General features: G+C 34.0%; 1 protein-coding gene across 2 annotated transcripts in view; it reads left to right on the plus strand.

Moving 5' to 3' along the window:
* Positions 1-20,306, plus strand: part of UBR1 (ubiquitin protein ligase E3 component n-recognin 1) — a 60,181-nt gene that overhangs the window by 38,589 nt on the left and 1,286 nt on the right. For both annotated transcript variants that reach the window (XM_084520267.1, XM_084520268.1), the window contains exons 29-46: positions 956-1,143; positions 3,005-3,210; positions 4,726-4,819; positions 7,267-7,419; positions 7,876-7,973; positions 8,670-8,763; positions 9,313-9,461; positions 10,378-10,433; positions 10,692-10,788; positions 11,471-11,538; positions 11,732-11,882; positions 12,729-12,816; positions 13,495-13,628; positions 14,798-14,906; positions 16,642-16,698; positions 17,196-17,273; positions 17,876-18,046; positions 20,196-20,297. In XM_084520267.1, coding sequence (XP_084376393.1) covers positions 956-1,143; positions 3,005-3,210; positions 4,726-4,819; positions 7,267-7,419; positions 7,876-7,973; positions 8,670-8,763; positions 9,313-9,461; positions 10,378-10,433; positions 10,692-10,788; positions 11,471-11,538; positions 11,732-11,882; positions 12,729-12,816; positions 13,495-13,628; positions 14,798-14,906; positions 16,642-16,698; positions 17,196-17,273; positions 17,876-18,046; positions 20,196-20,297 — 2,093 coding nt within the window. The remainder of the gene's footprint in view (positions 1-955; positions 1,144-3,004; positions 3,211-4,725; positions 4,820-7,266; positions 7,420-7,875; positions 7,974-8,669; positions 8,764-9,312; positions 9,462-10,377; positions 10,434-10,691; positions 10,789-11,470; positions 11,539-11,731; positions 11,883-12,728; positions 12,817-13,494; positions 13,629-14,797; positions 14,907-16,641; positions 16,699-17,195; positions 17,274-17,875; positions 18,047-20,195; positions 20,298-20,306) is intronic.

Here is a 20,306-nt window from a genome sequence, read left to right on the forward strand (position 1 = left end):
TGGCAACAGCTTGCTGCCAAACAACCTCTTGTCCAGGCATCGCATGTGTAGCTCTAAACCTATCACAACATATGCCATGTTTCTTTTTTGAGAAAGGTGTCATATGATAGTTAGAAAGGTAAGGGAATGAAACACATAAGTCTGTAACAAACCAATCTGTTAGGTCCACTACTTATAAAGCAACTTTTTGTTACTTCATTTTCTCAAAAAATAATGGCATCCTGAATGGAAACTGCATATAATATTGAATTTGTGCCTAAAGTAGTTGAATAAGAAGAATTAGGTTTCATATATTTCAATTATATCTACCTTTGTGTTCAATTTCCATGTTTCTAAAGTGTATAAATTCTTTGCTTATAATTTTTGGAAATATGATAAATGAAGAAGCACTGGAAGAAGAATAGTGGTCCATTCTACAATGAAGAAGTAGTAGGGGAAAATACCGTACTCAAATACATAAAATTTTGCTATAGAAATGAAGGATCAATCTATTTGCTGTGATCTCTACAAATAGTTCAAGATTAAAGTTTCTTAAATTTCTGTAAGGGATATATGGAGTACACAGTGGGGGCTTCATTTAAAAGTTTCATTTATGGTGGGAATAACAACACCAGTAAACTTGATGTTCACTAAAGTTTCCTAAGATGTAGAAGGTAAACAAAATGGATCAGGTGTCATTGATCTTACCTTTCTGCAAGTTATGGTTCTAGTGACATCTTGCAGGTCTGTCAATCTCATTTCTTTTCTTAATGATCCTAGTCAACACTTTAAATTTAGGTTTTAAATTTTTCAGTGTTAACATGTTTCAGTGTTCAGCAATTAACTTTAAAACAAACAAAACCCAAAGTGTTATCAATTAAGGAATTTGATGTTAGTATTATATATATGCTTATAATTGGGGAAAGATTCTTCTAATTTTTGATGTTCTCTGTTGCCTGCAATTTGGTGTGTGCAGACGCAGAGCACTCAGGATAAAGAGAAAGCTGAGAGGAAGAGAAAGGCAGAAGCAGCTAGGCTACATCGTCAGAAGATAATGGCTCAGATGTCTGCTCTGCAGAGAAATTTCATTGAAACCCATAAACTCCTTTATGAAAACACATCGGAGGCACAAGGGAAAGAAGATGCTATTATGGAGGAAGAAAGGTAAGAAAAAGCAGACATCCAGAGCTCTGGTGGGGAAGAGTTCATTACCTAAAATGTGATACTGCCTTATAAAAATACTTATAGTATGGTAAGATAAATTGTCATCCCAGTCAGCAAATTAGTTTCCCTTTTTTAGTTTTAAGTCCTCTGTTAAAGAATAATATTAGAAGTAGTGCATGTTTGCTGATGTTAGAACAGTGGATTTGCTTTTTGTAGATCAGCATAAATTAAACAATAAGAACATTATTTCTTCAAATTGTAGGTACTTATTATGGAACATTTGAAAAATATCTTTAGAAGTGTAGTTGACATCGCTGTACTTGAGGAGATGACTGTCTGCCTTGTACAACAACTTAAATTTGTAAAGAATCTAATGCGTATTGGCTATGGTTAAATTGCAATGAAGAAAACATGCTTCTTGTAGCTCAAGTTGCTGCTATTTCTATTCACTGTTTTTTAAAATCTGATTTCATACTGAAGATGTTTGGTTTATATTGGTGGAAAGGAAAGATAATTTAAGAGTGAATTGGTGTTTTACAGACTGGATAACTTAGTTCTGCAATATCCTGTAATTATGTATACTATAATAATGGCAAGTGAATCCTTTATTGTCATGCAGGTCATATACAATTTGGAAATGAATATTTTTCATCCTGTGCTGCTTTGGGTGGCTAGGTGTATGATAAGCTTTTCCTTTTTCCTCTGTTGAGGCTTCAAATATATAACTACATCATTGCTTGTGTAGGACAAACCACTTACCTATTATGATAAATCCTAACTTTAAAATCCTAACTTTAGTATATATTTACAGCAATTTATGATACTATGTTTGTAATGTTTATCACACACTTCATGTCTCACTCAGTTATTGTGCTGAATTTATTTGATTGGGTTTTTCATTATTAGGTAGCTACTCTTAAAATGTTAAAAATTTTTAAATGAGTCAGTTCTAGAGGAAAGACTGCATTAGCAGGCAAATAATTGGAAATGGAAGCCAGTTACAATTGAAGGAGAGAGGACCTTTTTTTCATGAGTGGTGGATAAGGAGGGTAGTGTTGCTGTGTATGGTAAAAATAGCCAGGTGCAGAAATATCTCAATTTTATACCATAAACTTCTGTTGATGTGACTACTTCAGTGGGCAGGCAGGGTGACACAGTACAGCTGATAACTGATAACTGCTCTGATTCTCAAAGCAGAGCTTTGAGTTTTGATATGGTTTATCATTTTGTGGGAGAATAGTTTAAGGGTAGCTATGTTTATCTGTTTTAGCAGTGATACGATTTTGGTCATGTGGATTGCTTCTGTTCTAGAGATTCTTCAAAAATATGCCTAATGCAATTACAATTTTAGTCTAATTGAGGCTGTACAAAACTAATCAGAAAAATAGAGATCTGAAAAACAGCACCAAGAGGATTCATATCTCTTCTGTGAGCTTTGGTTTTTAAAACAATCTTTAAATCATTGCTGAACTTTTAAAATAAGAAATACTTTAAAATACGTGGAAGTAGTGTCACAAAACACTGAATTCAATAAAATTATAATGCATCTGTAAGATTAAAATATATTTAATTCAATCTTATTGAATACAGTTGCCTGAATGTACTGCTGTCTGAACCTATATCAATGTGATATTCAGTGTTAAATGGCTACCACTTTCTCTTTTTTAAAAAAAATAGAGCATTTTAGTGAGAATTGAAGTGTTTTTTCATCATTTTGTCATCACTTGGTTTTGCAAAGCTCTTTGGTATAACACTGGAGATGCTTGCAGCATGTTGGGATTTTAGATGCCTCAAGAGTAAGTCTGTTTCATTAGAAGAAAAAAATGATTATTTTTCATCTGTTATTGTTATATTCTTACAGCATGTCTTCAGCAATTGATTACTCCCGAATTGCTTTGGGTCCCAAACGAGGTCCATCTGTTGCTGAGAAAGAAGTTCTGACATGTATTCTTTGTCAGGAGGAGCAGGAAGTAAAGCTGGAAAGTGCTGCTATGGTATTATCTGCCTGTGTCCAGAAATCAACTGCCTTAACTCAGAATAGAAGCAGAATTGTTGAACTCTCAGGAGGTAAGCAATTTTCTTCTAGGACACAAGCAGTTCTGTACCTAGAGCTTGTTGTCCAATGAACCTAGTTAAACTCTGTGTTCAGTCAGATGGCTAAATGGCCAGCTCTTACTTGGAACAGTTTAACATTTTTCACTTTCCTAAAATCCATGCTTTAAAAATTAAGAATGAGAAGTGTATGAAAATTTATTTTTTTCCCTAGGATATCAGAAAATGCTTTAGTTATTCTCACAAGAAGATATATAAAACTTCAAGACCTAGTGGGAGCGGTCACTTTAGAGGGGGGAAAAAGAGAATATTAACAGTTCCTGTTTATTCAAGTACACCAGTAAAATTTGACAATATCGAAGAAATACATGAACATTATCAGAGGTCTGTATGGTAGTGTCAGGTGTTTTTTCATGTCCGTAAAGTAAAAACTACACTTAAAAACAATAACAAAAAAGCATAAGCAAGGATCATATAACATTGTTCAAGAATGAATATAAAGAATCATACACAACTAGAGCTGCATAATGACATATTGGAAGCAAGAAACACAAAGACCAACCAGAAATTTTTGTAAGTGACAGTTGATTAAGCATGAGAGAGATTTTGGTCAATTATTTAATAGGAAAGAAAGAAAATAAATGCAAGGAAAAGGGGACACTGACTTTTTTGCTCTTTTTTTTTTTTTTTTTTAAGTTTAAAAAAAAAAAGAAAATTAGTCATAATTCAAGATCAGGTGTTCCGCTGTTGACTTTAAGAAAAGAAATAGTCTAGAACAGGATAAAAGGTATTGCAACATTATCTAGATAATTTCAGTGTATTCACCTTGTCAACTACTAAAATAATTTTGAAAGTACTCTCAGAACTTTGTCTTCAGTAGAATCTTTGATTATCTTTTAAAATGCATGGAAGATAGTTGAGATCTCAAAGGGCTAAGAAGAGCAAACAAGTATTTGTCTTAAGAAAAAAAAAAAACGAAACAAGGAAGTACTAAAAAGTTCTGACTTCAGATAGCTTAGATGCCTAGAAGTATGTTGAATGATAGTAATTATTACAGGTTTATAAAAACTAGAAAGAAAAAGGGATAAGAATTGTCAGACATGGATTTGTTGAGAGAAGATCCTACTAAGTCACCCTAATTCTTTGACCAGGACAAGTGGTTTGAAGGTATGGAAAAAGCAGCTAACTTATTCTCATTTTTATTATAATTTATTTTTCCGTCCTACTTAATAACAGTCAAGTCAAATATTTAGGTGAAATCACCCTAGGGTGGATGTACAACACACCATAAAGCTACAAGTGTGATTCAAGCATACTATAATATTAAATAATGATTGAAGGGGGATCTGTCTTGTGATTACTTTAAAGTGTTGATCTGGAAAAGCTCATGAAATGCATAATGTGACTGAACTGTGAAAAAAATAAAATCTGAAGGCTTGTGTTCTGTGTATACTGTTGTTCATTTCTATTCATATTGATCAGAAGTTACGTCGCTGTTCTTTCAATATATTTTCTGTTGTGTTTTTCTAGATACAATAGATCCTCTCTTCATGCATCCTGACTTACCATGTGGAACCCACACAGGAAGCTGTGGCCATGTGATGCATGCAACCTGCTGGCAGAAGTAAGGATAGGTCTTTGCAAGGTTTTTGCAGTTTTTCATATTTATTGATCTATTTTCTGAAACATTTAATTGCACGCAGAGAACACACAATAGTAAGTGGCTATTGAATTAAGAATTCAGGCTATGTACTCATCTAAGAATGAAACATGGCACAAAAGAAGTTTTTAACCAATGAAGAAAAGCATCATCAGAAGGTATCAATCTACTTCTATGACCCAAAGAAGAATATGTAAGGAGTTACCAATTTACGCAAATAAAACTGATGGGGTAAAAATGGTCAAGAATAAGAAACCCTATCTAGTAGATGTCTTTTTAACAGTCCAATGAGGACCAGTAGGAGTCTTCCAGATGGGTGTTCTACAACAACACTCCTTTGTCTCTGAAAGCTTGTTACCTGCTCACTGCTTAAAGGATGAAGCTGAGTTATGCCAGTGAGTCTTTAGATGAAAATCTGGCATTTAGACTAGAATATAAATGGTTAAATCTACCAGTGTAGAGGTTCCTCTCCAGTGGTGGACAAACTCTTAATAAAAAAAAAAAAAAAAAAAAAAATTGATACAGTAGTTAAAAGCTATACTAGATATATATTGTTTGCAGGTGCCCAGTATTTAGACAAAGGATGTTGGATTAGAATATAGCCTGAACTATTAAAAAAAGTTATTCAGCCTGCATAATATGGTCATCTTTGCCTCTAGCTACATGCATATGATTATAGGCAATAAAGCTAATGTTGAGCATTTTGAGTACATGTAGATTCAGCAACTCTAAAAAAGGATAAATACTGTGAAATAATACTAGAACTTAAATACCACTGAGGTGTTATAAACAGATAGAGAGTTGGGTCATGCAAGGAAGTTACTTCATGCTGTCAAATGATAAAAACAATTTCAAGTGGCTGTTTTTTTATGCTTGTGCCATTTTACTTTAAAAAGCTTGATTAAATTCAAGTGCTTACTATTTACTTTTCTGTATGTATATTTTTTATTAAAAAACAAAACAAAACACAGTACAAAATAAATAGGTACACACACTTAAAATGATATGGAATTATGTTCCTCGAGTATAATACATCTGCTCTTGGCAGATCGATCCACATCTACGTAGAATCTAAGTAGTGCAACACTGGAGCTCAGTTCCCTTGCTCTTTTTAAGAAAAGATGACTTGCTGTATGGGTAAATGGGATTAAAATGGACAACAGGCTCTTCTCATACGGGATGACACAGAAGGTTTGAGTATAGTCTTTTACTTATTACATAACAGACATTCTAACTTACTAATATTCCTCCAAATGATGCCTGCCACACTGTGCAGAGTATCTGTGCAGCCTAAAAATACTGCAAACATACTCTATAAAACAGTACAAGTACAAATTAATGGAATATCTTTGTAGTTGCCATGTATGAGAAAGAAGAGTTGCTTGCAATAAAATAGTTGTCTGAATTTGGGGAAATGTATATTGTGTGTATATATATGTAATGAATACTTTCATAAATATTCTGTAATTATTATGACTTCTGTTGATCACCTCTGTAAACAAATTTTCTCTTATTAGATAAATAAGATGCTATTTTAAATCTTAAGATGTAATACTCAAAAGCAAAATAATAACTAGTAATTGCCTTAGTGTGAAAGTTCAGTAATTTCGTATCTGTCTTACAGATCCTACATGTCCAGTCCGGGTGTTAGTACTAAATTTAATTGCTTATATTCAGGCAAGCAGATTTAAATGTTGGGTTTTGTTCCTAATAACGTCAATACCACTGAGACATTAATGAAATCGGAAGGATTACTTCATTCACTGAGGGAGCAAAATTATATAACAAAACCTGTAAAAAGATCATAGTTACTTCTCAGTTTCCTTTTGAGTTTAAAGTAGGTAGTGTGATACTGTAATGCAAATTACCATCTTTTCTAAAGGAAGGCTGCAGTTCTGTTGTCTAGTCATGAGACTTGGTCATTGCCACAAATTGTTGATTATTCATTCATGAAATGTTACCAGTAAGTTTTCCTAAAATTGGAATGTGTACAAATGCTATTTCAATTGTTTTCTAATGAGTTTCTTATGAAAGATATTAGATACTGTCTGTGTTTCATTGTTTTGAAGATGTGACAGAACAGTAGAAATATTAAAGACTACTGTGTGTAAAAATTCTAATAAAATGCATTTTAAAGGATCTTAACAGCAAGAAAAAGTTACCATCATTTTGACGAAGTTGGTATACCACGCTTTTTTTGAATGAGTTCAAATACATGACCGAAGGTTTTATTTTACTTCCCTGTAATATGAAATATTTCCTGCATATGAAATAGTTATAAAAGGAAAAGACTCATTTGTTGGCATGGATAAGCACTTGTAGGTAGTAATATTTTTCATTACTTGAGCATTTGTTTTCAGGTCATGTTTGAGCCATTCCATTTTCTAGTAATCCCCTTTTCAATGTCATAGGTACTTTGAAGCCATGCAGCTGAACTTTCGACAACGTCTGCATGTTGAACAGATATTTGATTTGGAGAATGGAGAGTATCTTTGTCCACTTTGCAAATCTCTGTGCAATACTGTGATTCCTATTGTTCCGTTGCAGGCTCAAAAAATAAACAGGTGAATTTCCAGATTGCATAGCATTTAAATTTCTGTATCTCTATATATTTGTGTGTGTGTGTGTGTATATATATGTATATACACAAGTGTGACCTTGGGTTGGGTTGGCTTTTCAAATTTTAGGAAGGAAAGCTCAGGCTGACCTTCCTAATTCATATAAAAGACTGCTTATCTCATTGACTACTCACCCAAATATGCTTCCTCTCAAAATCCTTTTCTAAAGCATTTCTGGACTAAGTACTTCTGGAGTGTACACCAAAAGAGAAAATACAGCTAATAGTGCAGTATAGCTAATGCTTATTTTTTGTACCATTTGCTCAAAATTTACAAAGTGCGCAAAGCTATGCAAACATAGAGTTAATGTGTTTTGATCTACGTGGATTTTGCTTTTAAAGATTATTTATAAAGATCCTTTGAGTGTTGAAGTAACAACTTCTTTGCATTTCTTTTTCTCAGTGAGGATGCAGAGGCAGTAGCTCAAATTCTGTCCCTAGCTAGGTGGCTGGAAATTATCCTCGTCAGGATATCAGGCTACAGTGTGAAAAATGCAAAAGGTTTGTTTATTATCTTCCTTTTGAAGCTTTTCTGTTGGGTATCTAATATTCCAGTGCATATTTTAAGTAATGTCAACAGAAAACTTCAAATAAAGGGTACATTTTGCTATCAGTCAATACAGTATAAAATAAAGTTGGGGTTAAAGGCACGGCCCTTTCTGAGCTGACACCTTGATTTCAAAGTGCTCTCCAGAAAACTCACCAGTTTCCTGATTTCTATTCATTTCCTTCTGTCTTCCCTGTAGAAGAAAGTTACGTATATTTGGAGAGGACGACTGGCAATTAACACTCAAATTTAATTATTTTTTTTGCCTGACCACTTTGTAGTGAAAAGGAGAAAAATAAATTAAGAGGGCCAAAATAAAAATATTTATGATTGTTTAGGAAACAGAAGTTCCAAAGAAATGGTGCTTTACTTGTACTCCTATGGTGCAGCAAAGTTCTGTTTTTGTGGCTGCTGCTGTATTTTCCTCACCAAGGAGAGGAAAAAGTAGTAGCAAAGCACTACTTCTAATCTTCATGTGTTTGGGTGTAGAAGAAAATGTTAGGGATGATTAGAAGGCAGTCTTGCTTATGAAGTCTGTTAATTATTTTCAAAACAGTTACAAATACAAGCCTCACTTCTGTTAGACTACTATAAAAACTGTTAACAATTTCTTTGAATTCTAATGTGGATCTAATTTCTTCTTGTGGAAGGAGAAAAACAAAATGCTCCGGCTTTCGTCAACAAGGGATTGGGAAACTCTGCTTTAGAATTCAATTCTATCCTTAGTTTTGGAGTTCAGTCTTCGTAAGTATTACCAGAAGTTCTTTCTACACTGTATTAATTTTCCCTAAAATAGCCTAACTATGTTTCAGGATATATATTGAAGGAAAACATTGACTTTCTTGGTCTGAATGTGGCTTTACGTATAATTTTCCTTCAGTATTCACTGAATATCAGATCTATATACAGCTAGATGGACCTCTTTTTCAAACCCAGTCTGGCAGTTCTTATTGTCTTAGTACAGAACTATGACTCTAGAATCTTCTAACCCACAATTCCAGTGATTTTCACAATTCTCTGTGCTTCTAGGCATGTTAGTTAAACTCTGTCTGCTTTAATCTTTCTGCTGTATGTCTGTTTCAGGGGTAGCTTTCACTTGTTTTCAGATGCTGTTATATCCAGGTATTTGTTTACTAGTGGATGCTAGTGATTTTTGTTTCCTCTATACAGACAAGTGGTCTTTGTATTCAATAATTCCTTCATGAATAACCTTGATTTTGTTAGTGATTAACTTATAAGTAACAAGCATTATTAACAAATTCAGACTGAAATGATCTTGGCTTACTTTTGCAGAGCCAAATACTCAAGCAGTATCAAGGAGATGCTTATTCTGTTTGCAACCACCATTTACAGAGTTGGACTAAAAGTTGCTCCAAATGAAGCTGATCATCGAATCCCTATAATGACCTGGAGCACATGTGCTTTTACCATCCAGTGTATAGGTAAAGTGTAATTTGAGTTTGTTCCTTTTTGTGACTCAAAGCTCTTAAGATTGTTTGAGTTGTAAAATTGTATACAATCTGATAGTATAAATAATAATGATAGTTCTATATAAATAAGAACAACATGTAATAGATTAATGATATTTATTGTATGTAATTACATGGATAATAACATGATACACTTTAATCCAGTGTAAGTAATAGGATGTTTTTGTTAGGTGGTAGTTCCTAAAATATCTGATTAATGTATGTAGTACCAACATTTGTGAGCTTAACCTGTGAGAACTGGGAGCGATCGTGTTCCGTATTACTAACTGCATCATTAAGTACATTTGAATATCTCAAGGCTGACAAAGATCTTAGATGTGCATGCATTTTCTGCGCAGTGAAATATCTAACAACTATGAAACAGCGCTTCCTCTTTTTGGTTTTCTTCAAAACAACACCAAAACCTTAACACTTTTGAATATTTTGAATTATCCTTGAATCAACTACACAGTAGGGTTCATTATTTTCTTTTGTCTTTATTCTTAAAGAATTTGTAGAAGAAATGTGGTCTTTAATATTCTGAAGTTGCTAACTATACATGTGGTGGAAAAAAAAAAAAAAAAAGAATGTCTTATTCATATGAATTACCATTCCTTTAAATCCATAGTTAGGAAGATCTGAAAACTAACTTCTTTTTTAAAAGCCTAGCACAGTCATTTATGTGGCAAGCCAATTTAAGCTGGATTTTTTCAAGAAAAATCTAAGGGAGTTGCTTATCAGAATTATGCTAAGCTTTAAAAAGAAAGATGTATACTAAGAAGAAAAATTATCTTGCATTAGGTTAACATGTGTGAGACAAACAGAAATTTTATATTAATTCCTGTAGAAAAAATCAACTTATTTTTTTTTCCTGTGTTTTAATTTTAAGAAAACCTCTTGGAAACAGAGGGCAAGCCTTTATTTGGATCTCTACAAAATAGACAGGTATGAGCAAGTAGATATGCAATACATTTACACATATGTTGTTGAAACTGCTGACATCAAGATCATTCTCTGTTGAGAGCTATCTGAAAATACTACAGATTTAGTTTAGATTGATAACATAAAAAACATACTAGACAACATGCTTCTACTTCATATTTAATTCACTTATCAAGATGTTTTCTATTTTTAGGGGTATGTTCTTACTGATTTATTTCATTATTATCTCTTCCTGTCCAACTGTTTTTTCTTGTGCTCTAGCACAGTGGCCTTAAAGCATTAGTGCAGTTTGCAGCTGCTCAGAGAACAACATCACCACAAGTCCTGATTCAGAAACATCTGATTCGTCTTCTAGGAGGTATCGTATTCCTTGTGTTTCCTATCTTTTGTGTTGCAGAAGTTTCTGTTATAAGATGGTGCATGCTATTAATACACCATAGAAGGAAAGGACGGACTACTGACAACAATGCTAACTTCAATTTCACTTATGTTCCCTTGCATTACCGAGTTTTGCTTGAATTAAAGTAAATGATAGCTCTGACCCAGCTCTGTGTTGCTGAAGTCGACAAGAAGTTTAAGATACCTGGATTTCAGGTAGAACTGGGTTGAGACGCATACCTATCCTCCATGTTTCTTGCTAATCTGTTTAATGTGGTGGCCTTTGTGAATCCCATTATCTGACGTGCCTTGTATTGGACAGGATGCTTAGGTGTGGTACAGGTTTTGGGATTCTGCTAAATTGCCTTAACATGGTGTTAAGGGTGAGACGAAGAAATAAATGAGAGATTTTTATCTCAGAATTTTGAAGAGTTTGTCATGAAAATCTTGAGCTGCTTGGGCACGTGGAAGTTGCTAAATAGATGGAGTCAAATAAGTGATAAGCAGTGAAATAGCTAGATACTTTTATCATTGCAGAGGCTTAGCCTCTTTTTGATAAAAACACAAGTGATTCAGGCTCTGACACCAGATTCTGATATTGTGGTTTGGTCTGAAAGAGGAAAGCGCATAACAAATATGTAATTAATATATTTATTTTGTAGTTCTTCTACCAAACTTTAAAATGGAAGACACTCCATCCCTCTTAGAAGTAGATATGTTCCACGTTTTGGTAAGTAGGTTTATGTTATTCTTCATATTAATACACTTTTTTAGAGTTTAGATTTCTGTGTAATTTTACTATTTCATTTACAAATGAAATGTAACCATATAGTGGGAATGTAAGTTATAATAATTCATATTACCCATGTAATTATTACCAAATTTTTGTTACTTCAATATTTACTTCTTCCCTTTCACTGTAGGTGGGAGTTGTGTTATCATTTCCATCTTTATACTGGGAGGATGCTGTAGACTTGCAACCTTCATCAATTAGTTCAGCCTATAACCACCTCTACCTCTTCCACCTGACTACGCTAGCACACATAACACAAATCGTTATCTCTTCAGCAAAAGGTAGGGGTGTATTTGGGTTGTATTATTTTAGCATTTTACAAAATTTCTTAATAGATAAACATATTGATAGCAACCACTGGTGTCTTCCAAGTATGAACTTCCTCAGAATAATAGATGACATTTAGTCCTAGGTAGAAATAACTTCTTGGTTAAAAAAAGTAGCTCTATCATTTTCAGAGCATTTTATTATATCATTTGTGTGTTTTGCAGAAGAAAACAAAATACTTATACATTAGTGCTTGATCAAGTCAGTCGTGTAGGCAGCTTCCTATACCCTTTGCTCCTTGTAGAAGAAACAAAGCACTACCCCGGGAGCAGCAGTCTGAGCTGCACATTGAGAACTAGCATGGATTTTGGAAATATACGTTCCTTTACCCTTCAACCTATTTAATACCCACATCCAAAGTATGCAATCTTCTATACTAATAAAGAGGAATTTCACTTTTCTCTGTATTTCATATTACTGTTAAATACTGTCGGTAACCTACAGTTAGTCCTAGCTACAATTTCCCTTTTTCTTGAACATGACAGGACGAAAAAAAGAAAGCAAAAAATGAAACAATTTCCTGTAACTTAATCCATATAGAACAATAACTTCAGAAGATCATGGGAAGGAAGCAGTGTTTACATGGGGCTGAGCAGAGGGGCACTAATCAATATTATTCTTTATAGCATGCAGTTTTAGGAGAACGCTTCTTAGGTTAAAAACAACAAATAGAAAAGAATTAAGCAAAATAAAGTGGAAACATTTCTGTAATACAATTGAAAAAAAAGAGGTCAGATTATATAAAATGAGATGTGTGTCACAAATGAAGTGTGTTTACAGTGTGATTTATCTTTGTGCAGAATCCCCTACAGTTCGATCACATGACAACAGTGAAGAGGCATGTTCTGCTCAGTCTTTCTGTAGAGAGGTTTGCCAGTACACTAGTGGGTAAGTAGCAGTTCAGTTATAGTATTGTGTTTTCTAGAAACACCCTAGGCAATAACTTGTAAGCAACAGAGAAAATTCTTAGTCTTAAGTTTGAAAAATTACCTACATTCATTCTGGAGGGCAATGCAATCACAAACTGTGTAAGGTAAAGTAGGGGGAGGTTATTTTTTTGGCTTTGAATTTTTTAGATTTCTGTTACAGATTTTCCTTCCAAGCAGAAGAAAATAATTCTACTATAAAAGGAAAGGTGAATAGTGTACAGCTAAACAAAATTGCTTATTTGCTTGAGCATTAGTGCCTTTCCTACCAGACCTTCTATGGTTATAGCTACAGGCTCTTGAGTGGTTTGTTATCTAGATGACAAAATAAGCTAGAAAATGTGGATGCACCCTCTACAAATTCTGCTTTGATTTATTTTTGTGGAATCAGTGTATGTTTTGGGATGGAAGGAATGCTAAAGATGATCTAATTGCAACCCCCAAAGGCTAGTTGCAAAAATGTTTTTATAGGATTGACAATGCTGTCACATGTCTAAAAGTTTAAGTTTAAATTTAAAATTTGGTATTTAAGTAATAGGAGTAATTTTTCACATGCACGATAGTTGCTGTGCATTTTGGAAAGTCAGGTTACCAAATACGGAATTAATTACTGCAGATATTTCTCATTTGTGTATTACAGTTGCTTTAGTCAGGATATTCCAGGCTGGCTTGTATGGGATTGTGTTAAAAAAGGCATCATGCCTTACCTTCGTTGCGCTGCTTTATTTTTTCATTATTTGCTGGGAGTGTCTCCACCTGAGGAGCTACAACAAGGTAAATATGAGAAAGCAAATGTATCTATATCCTGAAGTTGTTTACTCTTTTCCTGGAGTAATGGGGTTTTAAAATGTTCATGATAACAACAGCTAATACGTTAAGACTTGGAAAGAAAAGAAAATACTTATTTGTATAGGAAGGGACAGGTATGAGAAGTTTGGTGGTCTAAACCTCTTTTTTTTTTTTTTCATGTAAAAGAGCTAATTCTGAGTGTGTACAAATACATGAATTATCAATGATGTATAGGTAGTATTTGTGGATACAAAGACAGTAAGGGTCATTTATCTGAGAAATAGCCTGGAGTATATTAAAAAAGAAAATAAAACCTTGTGCAGTTGCTAATGTTGGTAAATATTAAGACAGATGTAGCAAAATAAAGCCTTGTAGAAATAAAGCATGTTGTAGAGCTTTAATGTCTTCCTTAAAGAATTCTAACTCATTATAGATACTAAAACAAAAACTTTTTTTTTTTTTTGGTCAAAATGTAGGGAAAAACAGAATCATCAACTGCTTGGAAAGGATGACCCAAACTGTTATAAACAACTGAGACACAATGTAGTCTTAATTTATATAAACTGAACTAAATTTGAGTTTGATTAGGATATGCAAGTTAAAATCTCTGCACTTTGGGATATGATCTTGTCATTACTGTCAGTCTGGAACTTTGATTCTGTAGGAAGGATTCTCTCTGGTGAAGCCACAGTTCCATTTTCTGCAGCTAAGAGCCAATAAATGACCACTCAGCAAACTATTAACCTTGCACAACTTTGTGTGTGTTAGCATTGACTTGATCATAGCAAAATTAAATATCATTGCAGGCCCAAAGTATAGTGAAAAGATAAAATATGATAAATAGGGAAATCTGCTGTACCAACATCTTATATATATTACGCAGTGAAATGGAGTTTAAGCAAGGAATTCAGTTTTAATTATGACTTATTCAAGACTTAATATAATAATGATCAATTTATTAACAACCGTAAAGCAGATATTCAGGCCCTGATTAAGTCAATGGAGTATCAGACAATTATACTGTCTAAGGAGCTATGTTCTGGCTGGGAGATGGGTATTCAATGGAAGAAGAATCACAAGAACTGTAGTTTGAGTGAAGTATTCAGCAGTGTGGAAACATTTTAACAATTGCTCATGTATTTTTTCTCTTGCAGTTTCTGAAGAAGGGCAGTTCAAGGCACTTTGTAGTTACCTTTCTCTACCCACCAATTTATTTCTGCTCTTCCAGGAATACTGGGACACTGTAAATCCACTGCTTCAAAGGTACTAATTGAGAATGGGCAGGCCATGTTTCTGCAGCGTAATGGCTTTGTGGGAATCAGGTCAAATTTCTTAATAATCGAGCTCAAGTTCATATTAGAGTTGTAAATGTTTGTTTGATGTGCATAGGTATACTGAATTTTTGAAAGTACTTAAACATAAAACATTATACATTCTCTAGTAATTTAAACATTAAATTACCATAGACTACAGAACTACTGCTTGCAGACATGAGTGAAATTGGTTCATGCACAGAGAAGTTATCATAAATCTTTATGTGTTTGGTGTACCATTTGCTGGCTTTTGGTCCATTTTTGTCAATAGCAAAACTGCTGATTACATGACCTATGAAAGGAAATTTTATAGCCTTCCATATGAGGTTTTGTACTTTGTCGTCTTTGAATTTCCAAAATAAACTGATGACCATAGAAATTATCTTAATGGTTAAAAGGTGCAATTTTAGTATGTACATTGCAATCTGACAGTAAGGAGATAATTGCTAAAATTCTATATTCAGAAACCCAAGTTAAAATAAACAGACAACTACCCACCACCCCCCAGCCTTCATCTCTGAGAAAAATAGAATAATCCTGCTTTATTGTTTTGGAAAATGTCTTCATGTATTTACTGTGACTGTTTTAGCACATGGTAACATTAATTATTATTCTTGGTTCTTGTCAGAATTCTCTGGCTTACATTAGCTTTTTGGGTTTTTGCCTCTGTTCTGCTTTGTTACCTAGCTTCCCTCAATTAGCTGCCTTAAATAGCTTCCTACATAGAAGTTTGCTATAATTGCATTTGTAGTGTGTACAAGTAATAATAAATTAATTGCATGTTAGCAAGTGTATTATTAAATAAGTTTGTCTTAAGTTCCTACATGTCTGCACAAAAACATCACAGATCTTGTAAGGGAGCACAGATCTCTTGCAGGTTCTTGTGAAAGTTAGAAAGAGATTGCTAGAGGCAGGGCTAACGAATGCATCAGTGTTCCCAGCCAAAACCAGGTTTTGAGTGAGAAACCACCTATTTTATGTAATACTAACAGTTGTCAAGCTGTCGTGTGATTTCCCCTATATTTTCTGAAGGAGTCTTATTTCAGAAGACTAAGCTGAACAGTTGTTGAGAAGTGTGCTAGATGAAGATTACTAGATTGACCATCTCTTACAGTTCTCTTTGCTTTCTCATGCTTTATAGAAATAATATATTTTAGCTACCAATTCCTCTGTTTCATAACTTGCCAACTTCTATTTTTTTGTTAGATTTGTTTGGCCATTCTAAGCAAGAATACTAAAAAAATCTCTAAATAATGCATTGTAAAATAGTCATTGGGTGATGGTTATTAAATAAAATATACTGACTACTAAGAAAACATTTGATATTATATTGTATATTCCAAGAGGAGCTATGTACTGTAGCCCATGTTTACTTCATGAGAACTCTGCTATGTCAATACATCAATAAGTACTACTTGCATTTGTAACTCAACTGAGCTTTAATACACAAGGAAATACTGATCATTTTAAGCATTGTGTTTTTCATGTAGTTTTTTTCTTTTGCAAGCAAACTTAAAATATTATTTTTCTGAAGCAAAACTGCAGTGAGCAGCAGGTTTTCCTTGCAAAGTTTAAGCTAAACTATCGACATGTTATCTATGCTCTGTTCTTCGTAGTTTAGTTTATGGATACTAAAGTTGTATTATTATCATGCACTGTTTTCTACAAATGTTTGTTTGAAATAGGTGGTGTGCTGACCCAGTGGTGCTAAGTTGTTTGAAGGGGAAAAGCATTGCAATAAGGTTAGTGTTTTTTTTTCTTCCTTTGTTTTTGACTTAAAACTGTTCAAAGAATTAAGTGCTTGTTTGTGAGCAAGTTAGCAGTGCTTCTGTTCTTTCTCATGCTGTGCTACCAAAAGTCATTTCTCTTTAAGTGGCTTTATATTATTCCTCACACTGTGAATTTTCATCAACAATGTACAGCATTCTGTTAACTAAGTTATATAGCTTTCTCTAACGAAAAAGAAAAGCTAACTGAAACTTGAAATTTCTTTGTATATATATGTGTTAAATATGCAATTTAATTTTGTCATCTTTGCTGAAATTGCTGGAATGTAGAAATGGTGAAGCTCCTATGTGAAGACTCTCACTTGGGCTTCTAGGACTGAAGAGCTGTTCTGGAACTCCAGAATTTTGCAGCATGGACCAAAAGCTTAACAGGATAATGGTTTATAGCTGTTGATTATTTTTTTTTTTTTTGCTATGATAATTTTTCTTGTAATCTTTTTTTACTTACACAGATATCCTAGGAAAAGAAATAGTTTAATAGAGCTTCCTGAAGACTATAGCTGCCTTCTGAATCAAGCATCTCAGTTTAGGTAAGATTTGCTATATTTAATTGTCTTGCTGGGAGTTTTGTCATTTTGATGTTTGTGTAGTTACTGTAACTGCTGTTAGAACTGTATATAGAAATGATTTTGTGGAAATGAAGGCAGTGTTATGGTTATACTGGTCCATACTGTAACAAGTGTTTTAAGTCTGCTGTACAACAGCTTGCTAAATGAAGTCCCTTGTGTTTGGTAGAGTAACACATCAAATTATTGTACCTTAATCTGCTGATCATTTTTCACCAGTGCAATGTAGGTTTGATTTGGCCCATAAACCTGAAAAGTATCGTTGCACTAGACACAAGAAGCCCAGCAGGTTGACACTGTTTTATGCCAGGAACACTGGATCAGGATAATTCAGATGAGGAGGGACTTAGCAGATCATCTAGTCCAACGTCCTGCTTGTAGGAGGTATTTTGCAGCTGAAATCTTTGAAGCAATGTAAAAACAGAGCCAGAGAAAGCAGATATGTGAAACATGGTTATGACATAGTATATGTCTTACGTGTGACTTTTTTTAGGAACATTATTGATTGTTAGCTTTTCATTGGAAGAAAAATTCCTGAATTAACATTCTGGTTATGCTTTCTCTAGATGCCCACGGTCTTCTGATGATGAACAAAAACATCCAGTATTATGTTTGTTCTGTGGGGCTATGTTGTGTTCCCAGAATACTTGCTGTCAAGAGCTTGTGAATGGGGAGGAGTTGGGAGCCTGTACGTCTCATGCTCTTCAATGTGGAGCTGGAGTCTGTATGTTTCTCAAGTAAGTAGCTAGCCAGAATTTAACTTATTAACGAATAAAAGGAAATATTTGAAGGTAAAAAACCACAACCATGTCAAAGCACTTGACTTGTCTGAGGTGAAAAAACATTGCTTTGATGTAAAATGCAGCATACCAAAAAGTTATACCGCTGCTGGGAGTTGTTGTGTGTTCTCTAGGTTCTGAGTCAGATCATATACTTTATAGAATGAATATACAGTTCCAGGTATAAAACCAGTATGCCTGTTTTCCAGGTGATGTGTCTAGTTTATCCTGCATGGCTTAGTTGGGCTAGAATTTTCCAAGTATATTGGAATTGCACATACCATTCCCTTAAACTGGGATTTTCAAATGAACTTTTCTATGAATTTAGTATCTAGAGATTATTTTCTGTGATTAAAACCAGTCTATTTTTAATACATATTTTTCTTTTTACTACTTAATGTGAAAGAAAGAACTGATCTTTATCTAGTTACTTTGTTCTTAGTTCACAAAATGGTTGAATTTCTACTTCAGCATAGGATTAGTTTCAAGTATATCAGGAGCTATGTGGAGCTTCTGTGTGTTTAGAAGATTATGTATTGTAAAGTTTTTAATAATGAGATTAAATGGAAACTGGGGACTTAGAATCAGAAGATCATAATTATGGTATTATCTTCCACAGGAAATAACTGTAATTTGTGCCTGTTCTTTAAGGCTGTGTAAGTTTAAATTACACTGTAAACACAGGCTCAAAGTTCTAGGATTGATATTTTTTTCAGCAGTCTTTATCTGTCAAGCCTACTTTACTCTTCTCTTGATTGAGGTGTCAGAGGCAAAACATCTGGGACTCTTACTTTTTACTTATTTTTCTCCACACTTTAAGGAGCCTCAATAGGAATAGCGATCCAGAGGCCTGTAAGTTGGCAAAACCAGAATATCTTTGTAGCTTGAGCTTAGTATTGTCCTTCACAATGTAATCAGAGAGTTACTGTAAATTGACTTTTTTCTCATTCTATTACTTATGAAATATAGGCTTGTGCACACATACAGCTGTAAATGGAGGGAAGTACATTCTTAAGACTGGCAGGCTAATCAGCTGAATAGTGTTTGGTATGTTTCTTGTGTGACTCATGGCTGCTTAAGATAACCACAGAAGTGACTGTAACAAGAAAATTCAAGTAGGGTCATGAAGTAGCTAAGCACCCAAGCCCGAAGTAGGTGTATTTAGGTACATACCTGCTGTAAACTCTGAAGTTTTCCATAGCATCTGGAATTGCTAGCACAGGCAAATCACTGTAATGGGATATTTGTTTTGGACTGAAGTTGTTTTGTGCCTCGGATGGTCGATGAATCCTTTGTGGACCTAGACCAGAGCAATGCAGTGTTCAAAATGGAATGCATGCCTTTGGGATATCCTTGAGTTACCTGAACTGGTTCTGGTATGGAAAACCATCTAGCTCCAATAATTTCAGGAGCTTTGTACAGGTTAATTCACTGTTTTCCTTACCAAGAGCAGGACTTCTACTGTCTGAAGATTGCTTCTGGTACCTATTGTAATTCTCATCCCATTACCCTACAATGTAGTAGGGAGTTGTAGACGCGTAGATACTGCCTCATAACTCAGTAAAGACCTGTGGAAATAAGGTCCCATTATGGCTATCCTCATGTTACATAATAAGCTTGATATTTCCTCCTTTTATTAAACTCTTAAGTGCTAACAAGGATTATATATGTTTAACTTAAATCAATTTAAAAAATTGACTTGTAGTGATAGATAAGTCTCCTTGCTGTTGGTATCGAGACACTAGTTTAGATCTGGTTTAGCTCTACTTAAGCTAAAGATAATCCATGCTATTTAATCTATTGTAATTCATACTATTCAACTACTAGGTAAAATAACTCTAGTAGGGATTGTATGCAACAGGGAATTTGTTGCAAAGCTACAGGGATAATAAATCCATGCTTACATCATGTATGAAGTAGGAAATACTTACATGTGGTATTTAACAAGGAGTTGATGCAAAGTAACTTGTACAAATCCTAGCTAATCGAATCTACTATTGATTTAGATCCTACCTAAGCTATCAAAAGTTGTAGCTTATAGAAAAATACTGTAAATTTCTGGCAATGTTGAAGATATTTATTTTAAATGAAGCTATTTTTCCTTAAGAATCAGGGACTGCAAAGTTGTCCTTATAGAAGGTAAAACCAGGGGTTGCTTATATCCTGCTCCCTACTTGGATGAATATGGAGAAACAGATCCAGGACTGAAGTAAGTAAA

Source organism: Aythya ferina (assembly GCF_964211825.1).
Source record: "Aythya ferina genome assembly, chromosome: 5".
In the NCBI taxonomy this organism is placed as follows: domain Eukaryota; kingdom Metazoa; phylum Chordata; class Aves; order Anseriformes; family Anatidae; genus Aythya; species Aythya ferina.